Genomic DNA, 21,164 nt, shown 5'->3' with positions numbered 1-21,164 from the left:
GTTGTTCTGTACAACCATAAAACACTATGAAGCTCATCAACCCATCTGCCTTTTCTTTCATCTAATTTTTTTTAACTCTTGAAGGATTGTTCAGTTTGTGATCTGGGTTAACCCATTGGTCTGAGGATGAGCTACCGAGGTAAATTTGAAGTTGATTTTCATGCGAGTACAGAACCCCTTGAATTCCTCATTATCGAATTATTTTCTATTGTCGGTCCCCACCGTATGGGAAATGTCATATCTGCACATGATCTCCCTCCAGAAGAAACCAAGAAATGCCATATTTGCACATGATCTCCCTCCAAAAGAAACCAGTTGTCTTTTTCTTTGTCATGGTGGCTACAGCTTCAGCATCTACCCACTTTATGAAGTGGCCAATTGCTACGAGCAAGAACTTCTTTTGCCTCGCTGTAGGAGGGAAGGGTCCGAGGATATCCATGCCCCATGCTGCAAAGGGCCAAAGATTGGTGATCGAACACTGCAATGCAACAGGTAGGTGAGACACATTATGATACTATTGGCACTTAGCACAAACTTGTTGGAGCTTCTCTGTGTCTTTGTGCATGGTCAGCCAGAAATATCCTTGGAGGATAGCTTTTCTAGCTATGGTGCTAGCTGCCTCATAAGCCCCGCATATCCCTTCATGAATTTCTCTTAGGACGTAGTATGCCTTTTCTTTTGTAATGCATCTAGACTAATGATGAGATATAGACTTTTTGTATAGTATACCCTCCTAAAAAGAGTACACAGCCGATGTCGTTACTATTTATGTTGCAATATTCTTATCCTTTGGTAGCTTTCCTTCTTCAAGGTATTGTATGATTTCTATCACCCATTAATCATATTCTTTAATGACCATTACTTCCTCTTTTACAATGCTAGGTTCTTTAAGTATGTAGAACTGGACGTTACTGCTAGGCTCTTGATATGCATTATTTTACACATATTTATATGCTCAATTACTTCCATTTTTATGCATAGTTATCTTGTTTTATGCTAGAATCACCTGTGTTTTGGTTCCTTTGATGTTTTAGGTGATCATAGATGGAAATTATCAGTATTTGAGGGAGATATGTGCGAATACGGACTAGAATCTATCAAAATTGAGCAAAGGCTAGCATTTCAAGGTTGAGCACGGCCTGGACTTTGGCCGTGCTGAGCCATCGACATTTGACCCTTAAAAGCTACCTTTTGGCGTGGTTTCTGAAGCCACCACGACCCATGGTGGCTCAGCACCGGCGACGGCACGGCCAGGAAGAAGTCTTAAGTTGCGGGATGCGGAGGTCCAGCACGGCCTGGACTCCGCCTGTACTAATCAGCACGGGCTTGACCACAGCCGTGCTAGTCTGCATCGATAGATTCACTGCCTTAGATTGTAGCTACACAAATAGTCGCTATTGCCGGGGAATCTTTTGTATGAACTAGAGTGAATTTGTGTTTATGTTAATCTAGCCATTATTATTTTCTGTCTTTTCATTTTTTTAATTCTTTATTATTTTATTCATTCTTGTGTTCTTTGGTTGCTACCTTGTTCATTATAGGTAGTGTATGACTAGGAGGTCTAATTTTGATCGAGTAGACCTTTTAGAAGTTGCTTCGCCAATGGAAGATGCGCATGAGCTGTCAAATGAGGCGGTATTAGAGCAGCTTGAATTTTGGTTAGCACACGAGCCAAGCGACAACATGGGGGAGTTACGTAAGATTGACATGGTAGGTGTGCATTAGTTGAGACCATCACCTGAGGAGCCACCAGTCCTCGAGCTGAAAGATCTTCCACAACATCTCAACTATGCATATCTCGATTAGGATACCAGGTTGCCTATCAGTCTAGCAGCGGACTTGACACATGAGGAGAAGGAGATGCCTTTACACTTTCTAAGGGAGTACCTATAGGGGTTCGCTTGGAAAAATGCTGACAATCCAAGGATTAGCCTCACTTATTGCCCAATCCGAATTCTTATAGATGATATCAATAATCTGGCGATTGGACCAAAGAGCAAGCTAAACCCGCACACGAAAGGAGGGGTTACCGAGTCTAGCTAAATGACTAAAGACAAAAAGAAGCGCTTTGAGAGGCACCCCAAAATTTATTTTATGTTTTTTAATATTTTATTCTTTTTTTTAGTTTTGAAACATTTTATTAGTTTTAGTTCTCATATTTTATTTAATTTTTATTTTTAGTTTCTATTATTTCTTTATTTTTCATTTTTAGTTCATGCTGAGGACCCACCGAATTTCCACTCCATCAGCCTCGGCGGATGATCAGGGCAGTCCCCTAGATCTTCTTTTTATTTTTTTGCGTTGATTTAATTTATTTTTCATACATGTCATGTACCTAGATATTATTAATTTTGCTTTCTTTATTTGTACATCCCATGCGGGGTACCTACTTCATTTTATACTGAGGACAGTGTGTTCTTCAAGTGTGGGGTGGGTGTGGATAAATCATATGTTCTCTTCTCTTTCCCATGACTTTTGGATGTGTCTGAAATTGCTATCACTGATGTTGTCTATTTTTAGGATGTTAGGACCCATGTTCTTCATATCCCTTAAGCTTAGTTTGTTCTTTTGTAATTAATGATTTAGTTCACATACGTGTAATTGATTATCCCTCTCGATTTTTGTTCTTGGAAAGCAATCTCATTTTGTTTAAGATGTCACTTTGGCCGGGTTAAACCGGTGGTACTTGAGTTCCTTGCAAATTTACAACCTTCAACTTTGAACTTTGATTATGCCAATCTCTTATACAATTTATGTGATCATTCAATTGATAAATTTGGAAACCAATTGTAAATTTTAGCCACTTAAAACGTGAGTTTTTGAACCAAAATTTGAGCATCCATTGCAAATTATGCTCATGATTTTTCTTGTTTGAGTGTACGTTGTACTTAATTTTATTTCTAGAACTTGCTCTGTAATACTTGTTGAGGTTACATGAATTTTTGAATACCATTAGATGATTTGGGCAACTTAGGAATTCACCACATCTAGCCGAAAGCCTACCCTTTGTTTCCATTAGTCAGCCAATCTTGAGCCTTAACATTTTCTTCATGATTTACACCTATACACTACACATACACCATTCTATACATTTATCTTTCCTTTCACCTTGTATACTGAATAATTATGTGTTATGCTTCTTTTTTTATGGAATCATAGTGCCTAACTTTGTTATAAATTCACTTAGTCTTTTTAGTCATTCTTTGATGCTCCTTTCAATCCAAATTGGATAACTATTCTCATTGTCTATGTCACTAATCAATCATGCATTATGTAAGCTGTTGTGGCATATATATATATATATATATATATATATATATATGTGTGTGTGTGTGTGTGTGTGTGTTAAAAAAAAAATTATATATAAAAATATAAAAAATTTCTGACTTATCTTTCTTTTCTCTTTTCTCTTTTGGATTCAATTCATTGAGCATCCTCTACTTCAAATAAGGCTTAATGAGTACTTTTATTGATTTGGCATTCAGTTCCTGAAGCATTCATTCTAAATAATTACATGATTTTTCAATATCCTTTACACTTCTTTCCAAATATTCTTACCTTTACTTTAGCCACATTTCAACCCTTATAAAGACCCTTTGATTTTGGTATTCATTGATTCGCAGTAGCAAAGATGGGGTTTATGAGCAAGCTTATGGTAAAAAGTTTTAGTGCAACTGCATTGAGGGAATCTTTTTGTTTACCTGTAAACACTGTGAGTGATTTGAGAGATCCCTATGAGGCAATGGTTCCTAGTCTTTCATGTTGAATTATTATATAAGTTGTACTTCGAGATGGTATCATTATAGTTCTTCTTTAAAGGTGTATAATTTGTTTAGCTACTTGAGTTTCATTCATTATATGTTGAATAAGGTTAAGTTGTGAACTTTAGCATGGATTTTGAGGGGTGATTATTGCTTGTATGTCTTAAGTTATTGATTGCTTGAGGACAATCAAAAGCTTAAGTGTGGGGTGATTCGATATGCATTGTTTTACACATATTTATATGCTCAATTACTTCCATTTTTGTGCATAGTTATCTTGTTTTATGCCAGAATCACCTATGTTTTGCTTCCTTTCATGTTTCAGGTGATCATCAATGGACATTATCAGTATTTGAGGGAGATATGTGCGAATACGGACCAGAATCCATCAAAATTGAGCAAAGGCTAGCATTTCACGGTGTGAGGCTGTGCTGAGCCATCGACATTTGACCCTTAAAAGTTACCTTTTGGCATGGTTTTCGAAGCCACCACGGCCTCCACTACAGCCCGTGGTGGCTTAGCACCGGCGAGGGCACGACCAGGAAAAAGCCTTAAGTTGCGGGACGTGGAGGTCCAGCACGGCCTGGACTCCGCCTATATTGATCAGCACGGCCTCACACCACGGCCATGCTGAGAGATTTATATAGGCAAATGCAATTTATTGAGTTAGGGTTCGATTTTCTGACTTGATTTTACATATACATGCATAAGCCATCTTTTCCCAAACTTTAATACTTGACTTTAGGAGACCATTTCATCTATTGAATGGATGATTACATTAGTTTTAACATCAAATTGAAGATCAAGAGGAGATTTGGAGGTATTCAAGAGGCAATTTAGGGTTCATCATTCAGAATTGGGAATTTAGGGTTTTTCATCCATCTTGAAGAATAAGGGTGTACATGCTTTCAATTTACTTTTTTGAATTCATTCTTTACTTTGTGTTACTTATTAGTATGAGTAACTAAATTTGTTAAACCCATTAGGGTTCCTATGTTGTTGGATTGTTTTTAATGCTTATGAGACTTTGATTATCAATGCTTGTCTCTTCTTGCTTTCATTATTAATGAGAAATCACATTATTCATGAGACGTTGTGAGTTGTCGTATTTAGATTGCTTTATGTAATTGAGAAATTCATTTAGTAATTAAAAATTTGAATAGCAAGAACTGGTTAATGATCACTTAGAGATAAGGGTAATTGACTAGCCGGATAAAGAATTAACAAAGCTTAATAGAGGCGGGTTAAAGCTTACTGCTAATTTAATAATCGATCGTTAGGAAGAGATTCCAACTTTAGGTTCTTGTGTTTAGGAACTCGGTTATCTCGAAAGGAAAACTGAATTCAGTTAAGAATTCGTCCATGAGTAATTGCAATTGGTAATTAATATAATCTCTATCTTCATTAAAATCCAACTAGCTTAGGTTCCCTTGAGTTTGCTTTTTCCTTTGATTGTTTCACTAAATCCTTTTAGTCTATCTGACACTTAGTTAACCACTTGTTTACATTTAATTATAGAGTAGCAACTTCATTGATTTTGTTAGGGTTAGATATCATAAGACGCTGTAGTAGTTCTAGGATCACCCTTACCTGAGAATACGACGTTGATACTCACCGTTAGTGCTAGTTTGCATCGATAGGTTCACTGCCTTAGATTGTAGCTACACAAATAGCTTATCAGCTCTCCTTAAAAGACGAGCTTAGCTAGGAATTCTGCTTCTTTATTTTCATCTCGGAAAACCTGGATATACTCCATTGGCTGTCATTCTCCTCAATTCTTTTAAGTATAGCTTTTATCCTACTTACATGCTTAGCTATATCAGGGTCTTTTACTTTAACGATTGCCATTACTTAATTTACTACTAGTTGTGAGTCACTGATGATACTCATATACTTTATGCGTATTGTTAGAGCCATCTTTAAACTAACAAGCAATGCTTCATATTTGGCGATATTATTGGAAGCTTTGAACTTTATATGTATCGGGCTTTTAAGTTGGATATTAGAGGTTCCATCGACATATAGTGTCCACTTTACAAGGGCTTCATCCATGCTTTTCGTACTTTCAGGCATGGTCATCTAGGCCATAAAATCAGCTAAAACATGTGCTTCATAACCTGTTTGGGCTCATACCGAACATCAAAAGCTCCCACCTGGACCGACCAATGGACTAGTCATCTAGATGTCTCTAGCCTCTACAATGCCTTCCTTAGTGATTGATTTGTTCTGACTACTATTATATGTGCTTGAAAGTATTGTCTAAGCTTAATGACCGTTGTGAGAATCGCTAGAGCAAGCTTCTCAATCATAGCGTATCTAGTCTCTGCCCCTTTCAAAACCTTACTCGTATAATATATCAGCTTTTGCTCACTATTTTCTTTTTTGACTAAGACGAAGGCTATCGTTTCCTTTGTTACTGCCAAATATAGATACAATGTTTCCTCTTTCAGCAGTCTATTGAGTAAGGGTGTTGAGCTTAAGAACTTTTTCATTTCTTTAAAAGCCTTTCAACATTCCTCCGTCCATTCAAAATTCTTAACATTCTTTAAGGTTTTGAAGAATGACAAACATCTTCGTACAGAACATGAGATGAATCGACCAAGAGCAATTAACCTGCCATTTAACTTCTGCACCTCATTGATATTGCTCGGTGGCCTCATTTCTATGATTGCCTTTATCTTCTTGGGATTAGCTTCTATACCTCTTTGCAAGATCATAGATCCTAAGAATTTTCCAGCTGTGACATCAAAAGCACATTTCTCAAGATTTAGCTTAAGTTGGTAACTCTCCAGGATGTTGAATGCTTCTTTCAAGTCTCTGGCATGATATTCGACCCTTACTAACTTGATGATCATGTCATCTACATATACCATATTGTTTACTGATCTTCGGTATGTCGCTCAAGCGTTCTTTGGACCGAAAGGCATAACTGTATAGCAAAAAGTGCCAATATTCGTTGCAAAGGAAGTCTTTTCCTCATCCGACTTAAACATTTTAATCTGATGATACCCTTGAGCAGCGTTAACAAAACTGTAAACCTCATAACCGCTGGTGAAGTCCACCAACTGATCATTATTGGGCAGAGGATAGCTATCCTTTGGGCAAGCCCTGTTTAGGTCTGTGAAGTCTACACACATCTGCCATATTCCATTGGCTTCTTTGCTAATACCATATTTGCTACCCAGTCTGGATACATTATTGGCCTGATGAACCCTATCTTTAGCAGTTTATTAACTTCCTCTACTATGGCGATCTACCTCTCAAGTGTAAAACTTCTCTTCTTTTGCTTGACATGCTTTGAGCTTGGGCTCACATTTAATTGATGGGAGATAATGCTTGGATCTACACTAACTATCTCAGAGGGTAAGCTGATGAACATATGATTTTTCTCTGTAAGTACTTCCTCTATTCCCCGAGTTATTTGCTCCAAAAGTTCAGTGCCAATTTGGACCGACTTCTCTAGTTCTCCATCCCAATTGAATTTTCTTAATTCTCCCATTGGTTCTGCCTTTGTCGGACCCTCTTCAGTTGGATGTAATGAAGCTTCTACAAGGAGTGCTTCACATGATCCTTTTAACCCGATAAGGTAGCGTTCTCTTGCCGTCTTCTGATTGCCAAACACGGTTATTACCCCTCTAGAAGTCGGTATCTTCAACTTTAAATAATGAATGCTTATGGCTGCTTTGGTTTCCATCAGCATAGGTCGCCCGAAGACTACATTGTATGTGAATGGAATATCAATTTTCATGAATGAAGTTCGTCACTTTTTAGTTAGCCATTTTATTTTGTTTGCCTTACTAGTTTCCTGTCCGAGCTCCATAGTCAACTCGCAATTCCTAAAGGTTGCATTGGTTGGCTACCTAGGCCTAGAAGTGGTGTCATGCAAGGTTTCAGATTCATTGCTCCGCCACCAATGGCCTTGTAGCACTCTAGAGTCATGATATTGACTGCGCTTCCGTGATCAATACATAGCCTCCTTACCCAGTAGTTCTCAATGAATCCCGAGATTACCAGGGCATCTTGGTGAGGCATCTCAAATCTTTCTCCATCTCTTTCTAAAAAGAGTATATCCGGGAGCTTCTCATGCTCGGCCATCATAACTTGGCCTTTCTTTTTCTTGGAGCTTTTAGCAACAAACATAGCTCCACCAAAGATCATATTCACATCTCCCTTTTTTTGTTTCTTTTTTCTAAGGACCTCTCCCGATCTCTATCTCTTAATCCTCTGGATCCCCTAGAACCTCTATTTCTGTCAGACCGACCTTCTCCTCCAGCAATGAACCGCTTAAGGTGGCCTCTCTTAATTAACCTTTCAATCTCTCTTTTGAGATGAATGCAGTCCTGGTATCGTGACCATGACCATTATAGAACTTACAGAACTTATTTTTATTTCTTAAGTCCGCAATCTGCTCATTTATAGGGTTCGGATACCGAATTTCGCCCTTATTCTTCTGAACTCACATTAAGATAATGGTCCTTGACGTGTTGAGAGAAATAAATTCTTTTTCATTGCTGCTTCTTGAGTCGCTCTTCCGTCTGTCATCTCTGGACCCCTTCTTAGACTGGTCAGATTTACCTCTTGATCGATTATCATAATTAGATCTCCTTCCCACTTTGTAATCTTCATCTTGAGCTTGGTCCATGAGCTCGGCATATGACTCTAGTAGGTCAACAGTTAGCGAGTCATTGAACTTGTTCATACAGGTATTGTCAGTTATTACATCAATAGCTGTATCCTGGTTGAGTTTTCGACCTAGACAACAGCTCTATTGAATCTTTCCACAAAATCCTTCAAACTCTCATCATGTCTTTAGGTACACTTCTTCAGATCGCTTGACCTCTTCTTCAGAGAAATGCTAGTGATGAACCGAGCTTTGAATAGTTCAACAAGCATAGCAAAATCATATATAAAGACATTTGGCAAGCTCTGATACCACTTTTAAGCACTCTTTTTCAAGGTTGTGGAAAAAATTCTGCCTTGATAGGATCTGATATATTATGTGATCCCATTTTAATATTAAAATTATTAACATGGCCTAGTGGATCTCCCAAACCATCATAAGATACCAAAGGCGGCAGCCTCAATTTCTCAGGAAAATGCTCTGCTAGAATGCTCGGGTATAAAGGTTTGCCCTTAGAGATGACCTCTTCTCTCATTATCCTTCTTGTGAGATACTTCTTCAGGGTATTGTTAATTCTCTTATTGATGGTATCCTCAATCCATGCAAAATCATGGGTTTGAGAACCAGTAATTTCCTCTTTTGTATCTCTAACTCGACTGTTTCTCTTTTGAGATCTGTTATCCTCCATCCGAGTATTTGTCATTCTGCGGATTTGTATGGTCGGGTGCATACCAATATCTAAGATATGCTCAGATGTTGTAGGAATGTGGCTAGTGCTTACTAGCGTAGGCTATCTTGCAAGTGTCTAAGCTAGAATACTTTCATAATACCTTTTCATCTCTTCCACCTACCGGTTATACATAATGATGATGTCCTTTAGTGATGGCTGCCAAAGACTCTCAGGAAGACTCGAGGCCAGAGGTCGGCAATAAGACGTGATAGGCGAAAGGAAAATGGAGCTTGAGATAAATGTGTTGGCAGCCTTTGTCCCATCTGAAATATTTTCGACTAGAGGTGGACCTCTCCAAGTATAATTTTAACTAAAAATTTGCTCCAGTGTGAAATCATTGAGAAGATCTCTCCTCCAGCGTTGGGAGGTCAAGACGACAAGTCCAGGAGAACCTAAAGATGATTGACTGACCTGCGGAGGAAGCTGGAGTCCGGTTGAGCAATTGCTGGTTCCATCCGCACTTCCTGGTGCACGAACATCTCCACTCTGACCTTGATCAGTTGCCATTTAGTTTGATTGGTTAGGGAAACAAAACTTTTGCACGATTTTCCCACAAACAGCGCCAATTAATAACTTGGTCAACTCAGGCGAGCTATCGATAAAGATCTTCAAAGATTGACCTCAATCTCTAGAGTACCTGCAAGGAAAGGCTAGAAAGCCCCGGACGAGGTTTCCAGCCGCTCACTCCGATATAAAATTAGTAATTCATGTAAGAGTAGTTAAAGTATATAAGTGTGTAAGATTGTATGTACATGTAAATGTGATTTTCCTATTCCTTATATAGATGTTGAAAGTCTTCTAGTCTATTTAGGAGAAAACTCCACATTTATAGGTCGTTCTAATTGTATTAGAATTTGTATTTTTGCTTTTCTTCAGAATTATAGGTCTGGTCGAACTCTATGACTAGAGTCCGCTCAACATATATTCCCTTAAAGTTCTAGTCATAGTGGATATCAATCTCTGATCAACCCCGTCTTTCTAGGGTGGGACAGGCTGGCTTATAATACCCGGTTATCAAGTTTGTTTGCTTTAGATTTTGAAATCGGAATCGAAACAGAAAAACAACTGGAAACATAACGAAAATTTTACACCAAGCAAACGGCCATTCACATTAAGGTATTGTAAAAGGGCATGCATGTATAGTAGGCATAAAGATGTACGGAACATGAAAGGTGGTGTTGCTTGAAAGAAAGATATATATATATATTCTTTCTTCAAACATCAATCATAATTTACACCTTCAGACTGCCCTAACATAGTTTACTCATACCAGAACAAAATTCTAATTTATCGGTTCTGAAAATTAAACAACTTTATGGAAACTGCAAAAGTGAATGCAAAAAGCAGTGGAAATCCTAGAACAACAGCTGCAACTACTCCAAGAAAATCATGTCTGAATCCGAAGTAATCTCTCACAAAATGTTCCACTGTCACACCTGTTTCAAGCGTCTCCTTTCTGTCTCCAAACTGTGAGGCAACCAATCCATACAATGTCCAAGCTACTGGGCATATCCAACAGTACCATCTCCACCACACGGGCGTCCGCTGTCACAGAAATAAATGATTGGACAAAATCAATCAATATCACAATTGTGTGCACTACAAGAAATTACAGCTCATGTTTGATTAGCAAGAACATATACCGGTCGTGGGATTACGAATCCAGAAAATAGGTTCCAAATTGCGTAAAATGCAGAAGCAATTATAGATGCGATTTGGTGGTTTGGTGAGACTGCCACAGTCATCATGCCATAGAAGGTGAAGTACAGCAATGTGAAGTACTTGAAAAATAAATACCAGAAGAACTTAGAGGCAGTCCATTCGAACCCAATCATAGCATACACTATTACACCATATACTGCAGCTTGCGTAAAAATATATGGGAGCTCAATCACAATCTGCCAAAAAAAGGTGTTGTGAAAAGATATAATATATGATCACTTCTGATTGATATGTAGATTTTGATATGTTTTGCAGTTTCTTTACCTGTCCAAAAGCATATGGCAAGGCTGAGTACATTCCAGCAGCTCTTTCTCTGTAAAACACTGTTCTTTCAACAGATACTACGGGCTGCACGGATGATGCATTTTGGATGCCAAGGAATAAAACAGAAGCATACATTGAACCCATTGCATTAAAAAGATCTTGCTGCTTTTCTCTGCAAACATTTCATATCAAGATGATGTTAAAATATAAATATATACGTACTGTCCAATATTGAACTTCTATTTTGCTCTACTATTTCTTGAGATGTGGGCTTACATTTTGGAGCCAAGATCCCAGAACATTGTTCCGAAGATCAAGGCTATGAAGGTTGTAAAGAGAAATCTCACGGCAGTATATGGTGGATTGCGCCAATATGACAATTGTTGTTTCCATAAGCAAGTCAAAAATTGCCCAAAGAATGACAATGAATACTGACTAGGGAAATAGAGGTCCTTTGAACCAGGAGCAGGCTTGCTTAAATTCTTAATAAGTGCTTTGTTTCTCCTGAAAAATATTCCATGAGCAAGTTTTATTGTTAATGATGACCAAGAGATCAAGTAGTTGCATTGTCTATCAACAAATTACCTATATAATTCCGAGGTTTTGTAGATATTAGCAAAATCAACATCCAATGCTATTTCTTGTGCTGCAGAGGTAATTTCCAACATCCAAGTTGCTGGATTAAAACCATCTTTAATTTTTCTGACTCCTTCAATTCCCTTGAATTTAAAAAAATTTGCAATAGCTTGGTTAACATTAAGTAAAATCTGAACATGTTCACTGTATATTCTTCTAACAGCATACCTCAAAATACTTGATTAGATGGCAGGAATGGCGACCGAGTGGCCCTACATATATCTCTTCTCCTCCTCTCTTCAATAGGAATAGCTGATATATGCCAAGTACACCACTCGTATTTATAGCAGGTAAAACATTAAAATGTCTGCTGAAATTTGATCAATATAACGTTCTCACCTCATCAAATGCTTCAAATATGTCAATACTTGGCTGATGAATGGTGCAGACAACTGTTCTTCCAGTGTCTACTGTGTTCCTAACTGTTCTCATGACAATTGCAGCAGCCCTTGCATCTAGTCCTGAAGTTGGCTCATCCATAAAAATTATAGAGGGGTTTGCCACTAGCTCAACTGCAATGGTTAGACGCTTGCGTTGCTCAGTTGATAGACCATTTACACCAGGCAATCCAACTAATGCTTGTCTCAATGGATTCAGTTCCACAAGCTCCATAACTTCCTCAATGAACATCTGCACCATGGTGCAAACTCAATTTGTCATTTCGACAAAATAAATATAGATTAATAAACTTTTATCATGTTTCAGACTGCTACCTTTCTGGTTTCAGTGTTCACTTCAGAGGGAAGACGAAGCCAAGCTGAGAAGAGCAGTGACTCGTAAACAGTAATATGTGGAGAATGGATATCATTTTGCTCACAGTATCCAGAAATTCTAGCAAAAGTTTCTTGTATTTTGGGATACCCAGAAATTTTGATATTCCCCTCAATATATCCCCCAGTTTTTCTGCCAGCTAGCACATCCATAAGAGTTGTTTTACCAGCACCACTGATACCCATTAGAGCAGTGAGGACGCCAGGCCTAAAAGCACCACTCACACGCTTCAACAATACCAGTTTATCTTCATGGACACCCTCGTTTTTCATTGCCTGAAAATTCCAATTAAAAATGTAGGTCAGTTATGTCCAAATTTGTATCGTATTGAAATTTGGAACACAGAGAAAAGAAAGAATATTGGTATGCCTATGTTCATATTGCTTCATCCTCGCTCCATATGACAAGTATTCTGGTTATGTTTTAAAGTGGGAAGTCATTTTCTTTCCCAGGACAGCCACAAATATTGCTTAAAAACCAGTAATCTATAATGCAAAATTACAAAATTTTGTTACCTGTGGCATGTCAACGGAGTATTCAATGTCATCAAATGTAATTGAATGTGGTTCAAATGGAAGAACCATTCCCTTTTTGTTGTTTCTATGTGAGGATCCTGTCGAATTGGTTTTCATAATTTCATATCTACTCTCTGCATATCAGTTTAAATTTTGATTAGTAACTAGCAGGAAAAAGAATTCAATCAGTTACACATGAATGAACATTCCTAATGAGCTTTGACACCTGCGTTTGTTTAATAACTAAGCTTATTCCATGGTTATTAATGTTAGATACTCTTACCAGGTTCATGTTCTCCAGGATCTTCTGGTGCAACAGCCTGAGCCTTGTCAAATGCTGCGAAACATTATTTACATAACAACAGAATAAGTCCTCAGTGCCAAGTCGAAAAGGCAAGAAAATAGCAAGGATAAAGATGGCCTACGATTGAGAAAAGTGAGAGCCAGAGTATACAAGAAGTTAAATACGAGTGTGAATCCAATCAATGCCCCAACTCCTAGCCAGTACCAGTATGCTTCTGTAAAGAAACCACGAGATTTTAAAACTTCAACTCCTAATGGTTCTGTTGAGTTCGGAAGAACCTGAGGTAAGAAATAAATTTTGGTATGAGTTGATCATTGAGACGAGTGACTAAAAAGGTAGAAATGAGCAGTTTTAAAGTTTACATGACTCCAACTATTCCCAAGGAACTCGTTCACTACAACTGCAGTCTGCCCATACATCATTGGGGATAGCCAATAGCCCCAGATCCACCATTTCCTTAAGTTATCTGTAGCATTAAACAAAGTAATGAAATCTACTGCTCAAGGTTATAACAGAACAAAAAGATTACTCTTTATACTGATTTTGTTTCACTGATGTACCTCGAGACAAGGTAACTCCGCTCAAGACGAAAAGCATCAGCAGTACAAAAGCACCAAAGGTGTTAGCTACAATCATATTCCTACCAACAGCAGCAATAGATCGGAATAATCCAGATGCCATCTGATTAGCTAATAACAACAAGAGGTACTGCCTAAACAGCCTGTAGGAATGTAGAAGATTTTTGGATATAAGCAACTTCACCTTGTATGGAACATTTTCTAACAAATCTGTAACATGTTTCACTTCTTACCTTTCAACATTTGGATCAAAGCCGATAACATAGTATGTAATGAACACTGAAATTGCTACTTCTAAGAATGTGATGGGGATTTTAAGGATCCATGTAGGAAGAGCATACGCCCATGCAGGAAAGAATCCGAGTTCTCTTTGCTTGTAGAAGACAGGAAGTTTTGCAATGGTCATCGAAATCTCTGCCATGCCATTAAAAAGTACTATAATCACGATGAAGAACAAAGCACCAACATAGATTCCTCCATTTATTACTGAATCTCGGTGCATCTCAGTGCGAAGGAAGAGTGTCATTGTAATGAGCGCCAGAAATGTCAGCTAATTTGCAGAAAGAAAGATAAGAAATCATATTTCATGATCAGAAGTTCATCAGAAGTTTAACAGAGTATAGTTGATATAAAGTTAGTGCTCACTTGACAACACTTGAAGATATAGAAAAATGAATTCCTCTTCATGAGTAGGTATTCTCTTGAGACGCAAGCCTTCCACAGCTCCTTCTTATTGACACCATACGTTTTGCTTGTCAAAGCAGCTGGGTGGCTCTTGGACTTTTGAAATGGAGTTGCAAGCTCCTCTCCAAGTTTCCTGCCTACATGGAATGACTCAAATGCCTCAGCGAATTCCTTGGCACTAATAAATCTACAAGGCTCTTCTTCTCGCGCCCAATACTGCATCTGATTTTTCTTTGATGTCACCTGCAATGATTTTCACTGATCAGTAAGATTAATGTAAAAGTTCAAAATTACATGTAGTGTACAAGCAAAAGGTTCTTTTCTGCATGTATATACTTCTTGCAAGAAATCAGCTACGCCTTTTCTTTCAGGACACCTGAAGCCCATGAATTCGAAAAACTCAAGCACTTGCAGACGAGGACCCTGGTACACTATCAGGCCATCAGAGAGGAGAATAATGTCATCAAAGAGATCGTAAGTCTCTGGTGCTGGCTGGAGGAGGGATATGAAAGCAGTTCCCTCAAGAATCTGAACGGATTGCTTGAGTGAGTTCACGATCTGGTAAGTTGTGGAGCTGTCCAAACCAGTAGATATGTCATCCATAAACAATGCTAATGCTGGTCCAACCAGCATCTCACCTGAAATAGGATTTTCATTCAGCTTATACAGATTCCAAATTGAAAATAAGATTATGTTCTTAGATAGTACTAGAGTTGTGTCTGGTGCTGCAAGGTTAGGAGTTTGAACCAAATTAGCGCAAACTAGAAAAAGAAAAAAAAAAAAAAGGATCAGCAAATAGTTTGTTTACCAGTTGTGACACGCTTCCTTTGTCCTCCAGAAATTCCCCTCAGCATTTCATCCCCAACAAATGTATCTGCACAGACTTCCAGTCCTAAAACCTGTAAATGAAAAAAGAAACTTCCCATTAATAAAATTTGAACAGCATAATATCTTATGGCACTTGCTGTTGATGCTACCTTTAGAACATAATCTGTTATCACATTGGCCTCCTGACCTTCTGCTACAGCTGCCTGTGTAATAGCATAAATGACCCAAAATTAAAATCAAGCACTATGTGTGCAGCTTATTCTACCATGACAATTCTCTGTGACTGTTTTGAACACAGAAGAAACAGGACAATGCAAGCTGATTATTAACATTACAGAAAAGAAATACTATTCCACGGAAGGAATAAACAAAAAGCCTTAAATATACCTTCATGAAGACATCAATATCAGGATCAGGTTTAATGTTAGCCGCTTTCTCTCTTCGTGCTAGCTCTGCTAACAGATCTGGTTGTTCAATTAGAAAATAAAAGAAAAAGAAATGAGCTGCCCATTTAGCTTAGACTATATAGCATCAGTGGAGAAAAATACTAGTCCATAGGAATTCACCATAACGGCTTCCAACTCCTTGGCATCTAGCAGAAAAGGCCAGAGTTTCTCTTACAGTCATTTCTCCTATGTGGAGATCATGTTGGCTGATATAAGCAGCAGTTCTTTGTGGTATAAACTCATCCATGCCATGACCATTATAAGTCACCCGTCCCGAAAACTGCACGAAAAAGGCTTAAGTTGTCAGAAATTATAGATAAAATTAAAATAAAATAAAAAACAAAAACAAAAAATTTGTTGAAACCCATGATTATGCTGCTTCTGATAGAGTTTTTGGCTGTTTGGTACTCGATTGAGGTTGCGAGTTTGAATCCTACTAGGGGATCTATATTTAACCGAAAAAGAAAATAGAAGTTTATGAAGCTATAACTATGAATTATTTACCTTTAGAGCAGGATCAAGTCTTCCGGCCAAAGCCAACAAGAGGGATGTCTTTCCAGAATTTGGAGGACCCAAAAGTAATGTCATTCTGTGACAAGAAAAAGAAGAAAGAAAAGAAAAAGGAAGAAAAGAAGAATATAAGAACAAAAGATATATATTGTAAGCTTCAATCTATAAATGCCTAAATATTCAAATAATATATGTTTTACCTTGAAGGCTTGATGATACCACTCACATCCTTCAGGATATGCAAATGTTTCTTTCTACTTGAAAGAATACAGAAAAAATTCAAGAGACCCTACAAATTTTAGAATTACTCAGTAAAGAAAGAAGAAAAGAATCAAGAACTTTAATGGGAAAACAATATTATCAAACTTTGGAGGTTGTTACCTCTAGCATATTAACAGAGTAGTTAAAAAATGTGGGCAAAGCTCTGCTTCCTACATAGGCTTCTGCTTCAACAGTAAGATGCTCGAATCGAACTTCAATTGTGGGAATATCAATTCCAACTCTAAGAAAATCAAGAAAAATGCACAAGAAAATACCCAACATCAAGATCAAGAACAGAGTCCATCTCCTCTGTTTCTAATAGTTGCGTTAGGATGATAAACTAATACTGGAATTGTGCAGTATCAGCAAGGAACAAGGAGAGTCATAATTCTCTTACCTATCGATACGATTCCTGAGCTTCAACAAGAACTTCTCATTATCCTCTTCTGCTACCCGCACCAACCTCTCAAGCAAATTCTTTCTTTCTTGCAACCCAAGATTCAATACATCAATTTCATTTGCTCCACCATCAGTGAAGGGAGTTAGTATGCCTTTCCTTAAACGATCATAGGTAGGCAATTTCTCCATTGCAGCCCATTTTAATGCCTCCTCATCATCTTCTTCTCGAGAAGATTGTGAAAACATTTCAATGACATTATTGTTTCTCCATGTCAAAGAATTGCCTCTTCTGAGACTGTTTCCCACGCTAAAAAGGTCAGCATTCTCCATTGATAAAAAGAACTAATAATACTGCTGGCCTTCACCTGAAACTGAGTTTTTCTGATTCTTGCTGCTGGTTCCTTCTTTTCTTTATCTTTAATAAAATAGTTTCAGGATTGAGATCAAAGGGGTGAAAACAAGATACGGGTTTCTCTCTCTATGGACCAATTCATTCAAACATGATGAGTTAATGGCATTTTTTGCATGCAGTTCTAACCTTCTAGGTATATATATATACTAGAGCTATCCAATTAATATGAAAATCATACGTACAAGAATGGTTAGGAAAAATTGTTAAATTCTTATTTACACAAACCGTATAGAATGATATATGTGAACGAGGCCAAAAAGCATAACTAGGCCCTTGAATTTGCATATTTTCTGTAATTAAGCCCTTAATATTTAAAAGTGTAGAATTGTGTCCTTTTGCTTGATAATTTAGTGTTACGAGAGCACTCTATCTAAAATGCATAATAAAAATATTATTTCGTGATCCTAGTTTACAATGCCAATAGTAGAAAAGAAGTTCGGGATGCTCTGCGAAAACATTTTCTTGATACCATTACTGCCCATGAGATGCAAATAAAAGAAAAACTTATGAATCTCAAAAAGAGATCACTAACTATGATGCTTATTCATCTCAAATTCAAGAGTTAGCTTCTTTGTTGGCTACAATTAGCTGCTCTATTTCTGATGGTGAATTGGTGCTTTATATCATTCAACAATTACCTCCTCAATATGAATCTTTTGTTACTTTTACATCAAATTTCAAACCCACGTCTAAATTCAAAGTTGTTTGGTCTCTTCTTCTTGCTCAAGTTGGAATACCTACTTCTATTGGTTCTTCCTTCTCACAACCAACAGCCATGGTAAAAACTCATGGACCATCTATTACTAATCATCACTCTACAATCTAGTAGATGATCAAATAGGAGGGGACAGAGTTATGGTGAACGATTTCAAAGGGGAGGTTGTGGTGCCTGCTGGTTTAATAATCCAAATGGCAGTCGTTGATTTATTTACTTAATCTTCTTCTTCCATTGTTTCTTCTGATTTTGAAAAAGAGAAAAGAAAGAAAGAACTTATTTTGAAAAAGAGAAAAGAAAGAAAGAAAAGAGAGAAAGAGAAAGAAGGGGAGAAAGAATATGGGACTTTTTTTTAATTATTTATTTTTAAAATTTCTTTTTATAAAAATTGAGTAACAAGTACCTGAAACAAATACATCAAATTGCAAAGTTAAAAGGCCTAAATACACTCATTTAAACTTAAGGAGCCTAAAGCTAAAAAAAGATAAAGTTTAGGGACCAAATATGTATTTTGCCTATGAATACTGTTTTACACGAATCATTAATATATATTTAATTATTTAAAATTAATAAATATATATCGATTAGCCAGAAACAACCTAGTGAGGTAGACTATTAAAGTAATCTGTAAGGCCTCTCAATAATTAAATGCCCTTAGAAATTTATATATTATAGTCTAAAAATTTAAAAGTATTTTTATTAAATTAAAATTAAAAATATCTAAAAATTTAAATATAACTTAATATAGCACCTACGGACGACATATTAAAAACTAGTATTAGTGATAAACAACATTCGAATTAACTCTATTAACTTTATCATATCTTTTCCTAAATAATACTACTATTACACAAATTCTAAGATTAAAATTATAAATTGTAAAAATGTCCTATAATTATGTTTGTATAATCTTGACCATTGATTTAAAACCAATAATTGAGATTTATTATTCAATAAAAAATTACTCTTTTTCAGTTCTATAAATTAGACTATTCTCTTATTAAATCTATTATTCAATGTTGAATGAATTAATTTATCTTTTATTCTAAAATCCAAAGCATCATATATACATCTTGGTTAAGGCCATAATAAATATCAATTTGAAACAAATTAATCTTTTGTCCCAACAAAGAAAATTCAAAACAAACTAATCCAGGTAAGATTTTTTTCTTATTTTTTTTTAAAAAAGAAGTTTTAAGTTTTGTAAATTTTCGGAGGGGACCGCAGGTTCGGTTTTATAGGGGGAAAGGGGTGCCGCTGGATGCGGCGGCATTCTTCTCACAAAGGTTGGCGGGATGTGAAGTAGACAGAAACCTTTCCCACACTTGGGTTTTACAGCTTTGGGCTTTTTAATTAATGCGTTTTCATTTTTCGGTTTGACCGGGAAACAGAGAAACGGATTATTTCTCCCTCACGTCACGTCTATACTTGTGTGTACGCACGTTATTGGGAAGGTTTGATCGGGTATTTTGGAAATAAAGTTGAATGTGACTCTACAGTGAAATTTAATTTAATTTTTTTAAAATTTTATAGGTTAATCTAATTTAATATTTTACTTTTTCAATTTAAATTGTCTCATTTAACACTCTCTATAAAAAAAAAGTGAGTTGATAAATAATAATAATAATAAATTAATAATTTTTTCTATACTTTTAGAAATAAAAAAGATTAGTATTTATTTAAAAACCAGTTTTGGTTATTAAGTTAAATGTAAAAAGTACTTTAGTTTTTTTTTTAATCAGCTTGTGTTCAAATTGAATTTAGATGGGCAAAGATGAAATTCTATTTGATTTATTTTACCTATTTAATTTAAAATTTTTTGAGGATCTAATAATGCGCTATATCTATTTACACCAAATAAATTGATTATTTTATATATTGCATGATACTGAATAAAATTTGAAGTATAGATATCGACTTATTGTTGAAGTAAGCAAAAAATTTTCCTCCAAAAGATTTCAGGGCTTGGCATCTACTTTCTTGTTTTTCTTATTTTAAAGTATAAAAGGTTGTAAAAGATTAATAATATATCGAATGGTAATCAATTGTTTTCTTATTTTCTAGTTTTCTTATTTTAAAGTGTAAAAGGTATGTAAAATATTAATATTTATTCACCATATATCATATGGTAAATTCAAAACAGTTATATCCAATTGTAAATTTGGTCGATCCTTTTATTTTTTAATTAAATAGTTCAATTTAGTTAATTGATTACAATTATAGCTAAATTAGAATTTCGATCAAAATAGTGTGACATGTCATTATCAACAATTAATACATCATTACCATATATGTTTACACATCATATACGAGCTACTAAAGTCAGGTTATAGATGAACAGAAAAATGAATGATAAGTGAAAATTATGAATAAAAAAATAAATAAAAAGTGAAATAACTTCTTTTCTAAGTTTCATCGGAATTTTATGTATTTCTTTAAGAGGCAAACGATATTGGTAAAGTAAAAAGATATTAATATCTAGAGTTAAGAGAGTAGTATCCAATTTTGACTGAGATTTTAAATTAATTAATCAAATTAGGCCATTTAAGTAAAAATCTAAAAAATGAGTCAAATTTGCAAGTAAGCTTAATTTTTGATGCACAAAATTTTTTATTTTGTTATGTAGATTTACTTTTAACACATGAAATTCAAGCTTATATATAATTTTATGATTTTTTTATTATTAATTTATTGATTTATAAATTAAAATTTTAATTAAACACTACTTTGATTCCAAGAAATAGTATATTTATTAAATTTTAATATTATGTTAACTAATAAATAGTTTCCTAATCAGATAATGATACTAATTCTATTCTAACAAATAACATATTACTATATATATATTTATATATATTAATTTCTGTGATTTTTTTTTTGCCATGAATGCTTAATTTTTTGACACATAAGAATTTTTGTTTTGACATATTTACTTACTTTTGACTCATGGGATTCAAAATTATATGTAATTTTATAATTTTTTTATTAATTTATTACTTCATAAATT

At 35.8% G+C, this 21,164-nt stretch overlaps 2 protein-coding genes across 2 annotated transcripts; both read right to left on the bottom strand.

Annotated features, from left to right (window-relative positions):
• Positions 1-6,661: 6,661 nt before the first annotated feature.
• Positions 6,662-7,919, bottom strand: LOC107262061. Its single transcript, XM_015725475.1, has 3 exons — positions 7,622-7,919; positions 7,019-7,475; positions 6,662-6,947 (listed from the first exon to the last, which is right to left on the bottom strand). Exons 1-3 carry the CDS (start codon positions 7,917-7,919, stop codon positions 6,662-6,664), a joined length of 1,041 nt encoding a protein of 346 aa, XP_015580961.1.
• Positions 7,920-10,163: 2,244 nt separating this feature from the next.
• LOC8276179 (pleiotropic drug resistance protein 1-like) lies at positions 10,164-17,564 on the bottom strand. Its single transcript, XM_048377441.1, has 24 exons — positions 17,029-17,564; positions 16,752-16,872; positions 16,571-16,659; positions 16,365-16,449; positions 15,981-16,140; positions 15,802-15,878; positions 15,564-15,617; positions 15,395-15,485; positions 14,923-15,224; positions 14,548-14,829; positions 14,136-14,452; positions 13,885-14,045; positions 13,687-13,790; positions 13,446-13,602; positions 13,304-13,357; positions 13,021-13,154; positions 12,448-12,780; positions 12,074-12,364; positions 11,903-11,986; positions 11,684-11,817; positions 11,375-11,602; positions 11,099-11,270; positions 10,756-11,010; positions 10,164-10,657 (listed from the first exon to the last, which is right to left on the bottom strand). Exons 1-24 carry the CDS (start codon positions 17,358-17,360, stop codon positions 10,400-10,402), a joined length of 4,275 nt encoding a protein of 1,424 aa, XP_048233398.1. The 5' UTR covers positions 17,361-17,564; the 3' UTR covers positions 10,164-10,399.
• Positions 17,565-21,164: the final 3,600 nt, after the last annotated feature.

The sequence above is a fragment of the Ricinus communis genome, chromosome 7 (genome assembly GCF_019578655.1).
Source record: "Ricinus communis isolate WT05 ecotype wild-type chromosome 7, ASM1957865v1, whole genome shotgun sequence".
NCBI lineage: Eukaryota > Viridiplantae > Streptophyta > Magnoliopsida > Malpighiales > Euphorbiaceae > Ricinus > Ricinus communis.
This window is presented reverse-complemented; position numbering and strand designations above follow the sequence as displayed.